At 47.1% G+C, this 2,573-nt stretch overlaps 2 protein-coding genes across 2 annotated transcripts; both read right to left on the bottom strand.

Moving 5' to 3' along the window:
• Positions 1–166: 166 nt before the first annotated feature.
• On the bottom strand, positions 167–1,516 carry COCVIDRAFT_32171 (hypothetical protein; the record flags this gene model as incomplete). The annotated part of the gene is made up of 2 exons (XM_014694512.1): positions 167–742; positions 1,370–1,516. The coding sequence occupies 2 exons, from the start codon at positions 1,514–1,516 to the stop codon at positions 167–169; spliced, it is 723 nt and encodes a 240-aa protein (XP_014549998.1).
• Positions 1,517–1,964: 448 nt separating this feature from the next.
• COCVIDRAFT_64359 (hypothetical protein) lies at positions 1,965–2,267 on the bottom strand (the record flags this gene model as incomplete). Its single annotated transcript, XM_014694513.1, has 1 exon — positions 1,965–2,267. A coding segment is annotated over one exon (303 nt), but the record flags the coding sequence as incomplete, so codon positions are not given.
• Positions 2,268–2,573: the final 306 nt, after the last annotated feature.

Raw genomic sequence — 2,573 nt, forward strand, 5'->3', positions numbered from 1 at the left:
TTGTTGCTATGATATTTGGCTTCAAAGTTTGGTGACGCTGTTTTGATTGGGGTGGCCACTACTGGGTGTGGCCATTACTAGGTGTCCGAGCTTAGATATATATAAAGGGTGGCTGCGCTTTAATTAAATGTATTACTAGATTTATTATCTATTGACGCCGTCGCCTCTAACGCGGGCCAAGACTTTTCCAGGCTTTAGAAGCCGCGACTGCTGCAGCACGTTTAGGCCGCGGCTTGGGTACATCTTCACGCTCAGCAAGTGCGTTCTGAACGTCAACTTGTGCGAATCTCTCAGTATAGAAAGCTTCCATGTCTCCAAAGTGATAGTTCCAAGCCATGGTTGGTGTGCAAGAAGCGAAGAGTCCTTGCGTGGCAAGAGCCATATTCCGTGCCTCCACTAGTTCTATAGGATCCTCCTCTTGCCCGGTCTCTGCTAGAAAGTTGGTAGCTGACATCATATCATTACACTGGTACAGAACAGGTTGAGATCGTCGACCTTCAATGTCAGCTAGAAACTCTTCTAGTGTTGGAGGTCGCCAGACAGGAGACGGGGCCATGGTGACTGACACAGCGACAGCTACCGGCGGGGATGAACGAGGAGATGTGAGTGAAGGTAAAGGAGCAGGTGCTGGAATTGACACAGATATACAAGTGGTCACAGGACCCGCGCCTGGTAGAGATGTAGGAACTGAAACAGTGACTGAAGTGCTGACTTGCTGCAGAGCTTCGACCAGTGTTTGGCCCTGGGGTTCATGGTAAGGCTGATAGCGAGGGATAGAAGGTGGCACAGGTCGTTCCAAAGCTGAGGGGTCCCGACGAGTAGATGCTTCATTTCTCCTTGGTGCACCCCTTGTTTGAGCTACAAGGGGCTCTAGAACAGACTGGTATGGCCTAGGGGATAGAAACACTGAATGTCCTTGCTCGCGTTGATAGCGCCAGTGATCGTCATAAGATAGTCCTTTAAGACCTTATGCATTCCTTCAACAGGTGAACTTGTAATCGTGCTATAGTGTCGGTGGTGAGAAGCCCATGCAGCTGCCCACTCCGTGCGTGTTAGGTATTGGTTCTCTTGCAAGTACCTGCAGAGCTCTGCCTGATGGCTGTAGTCTTTAATTAAATTATTCCATTTAAACTGGAACTCTAACGGCCTCTTTGCGTAGACTAGCTGCCCTAGTTAGCGAGAGCTGAATGATATAACTGGTGTCGGCTTAGAGTGCTCGCAAAAACTGGGGGTAGTATACCTGAGTTCAGCGTGTTATAAATGATTTCCTTTGATCAGCAATTCTCTGTTTTGCTTCTTTTGTTACACTATCAGTATCTCGCCACGTTTGCTGCGCTTTTGTCTGGACATTCTTGTTGATATGCCATACACATAAGAGCTGAGGAACTCTTGGGAGTAGCGAGCGTGCTGCCATCTTTAGAGCTTCTTCCTGATCGCTGATGAATACACGCGGTTGTTGCACGCCAGTCTTGTGCAGGAAATTTGCGATCGCCCAATAGTAGTCTGTATGTCTCATTGCTGAGAAAGCAGAAGCCTGCAGAGAAGAAGGTCTGCAGGTTAGTGCAGCCAAGAATGTGTAGTAGAGGGAGTTTGTACTTGTTAGTTCGATATGTGCAATCCATTAATAAGACGTCAGGGTTTGCTAGTAGAAGCTCGACCTGCTTCTGGTGGGTGAAGAAGAGGTTCTGAATACGATTATTATTACCTTTCTTAACTGCAAAGATCTAGTCTGTGGTGGATAGATCGTCTAGTAGTGTCTCAACCGGGTTTCTTCTATTGAGATGCTTTTCCCTGATAGCCTTCCTCTCGCTGCGGATATCGGTGGCAGATATCAATGTGTCCTGGTCTTCTCTCTGGATAGCAGCCAGTATCTGCATAGGCCGCACGCCAGCATGGGTCATTGATTGTATGACTTCCTTTTGTGCTGATGTACGTCTGCGGTAGACATTGTGCGCGCTTGAGTTGATTGACTGGGAATGGTTGTGGTCCTTGTTCTGTACTTCTAACTTCCATTGATTGCTGTGCTTTATCCTGAAGATAACAAGCCTGAAAGGGCATCCTGTTGACCGCGTACTTGTGCTCAGAACCTTTGCTGTTGACTGGTAGTTATTTCTAAAGTGATCGCAGTGGTAGTAGTAACGTGTTTTAATAGCTGAGTTATGAGGCCAACTTCTTTTGAGAATTAAGCTATAGCCATGTTGTATGCCGTGCGCTCTAAGCGCGCTGTATGCTTCTTCGTAGGAACCGTATAGGTGGTCTGGAGGGGGGGTAATGTTGCCCATATCATTCAACAACAGGAAAATAAGCTAGATAGCCACGTTTTTCGATGAGCGTTTACCTGCAGTAGATATCTAGTGATGTTGCGGATGTAGCGGATTCGAAGATTACGCGCTAAGCTAAGTTAGAGAGAAAGTTTACACTAGCACTAGCGTTGGGGACAAATCTCAGCAGCCAAGACATAAAGTATGTAACGTTACATTAATGTCCCTCCCTGTGTCACGCAAATCCCCCCGTGCCGCAAGAAAAGAGGGGTAATTCATCCTTAGAAAGCAATGTTTCTATCCACGCGTTGT

Source organism: Bipolaris victoriae (genome assembly GCF_000527765.1).
Source record: "Bipolaris victoriae FI3 unplaced genomic scaffold scaffold_380, whole genome shotgun sequence".
NCBI classification, from domain to species: domain Eukaryota; kingdom Fungi; phylum Ascomycota; class Dothideomycetes; order Pleosporales; family Pleosporaceae; genus Bipolaris; species Bipolaris victoriae.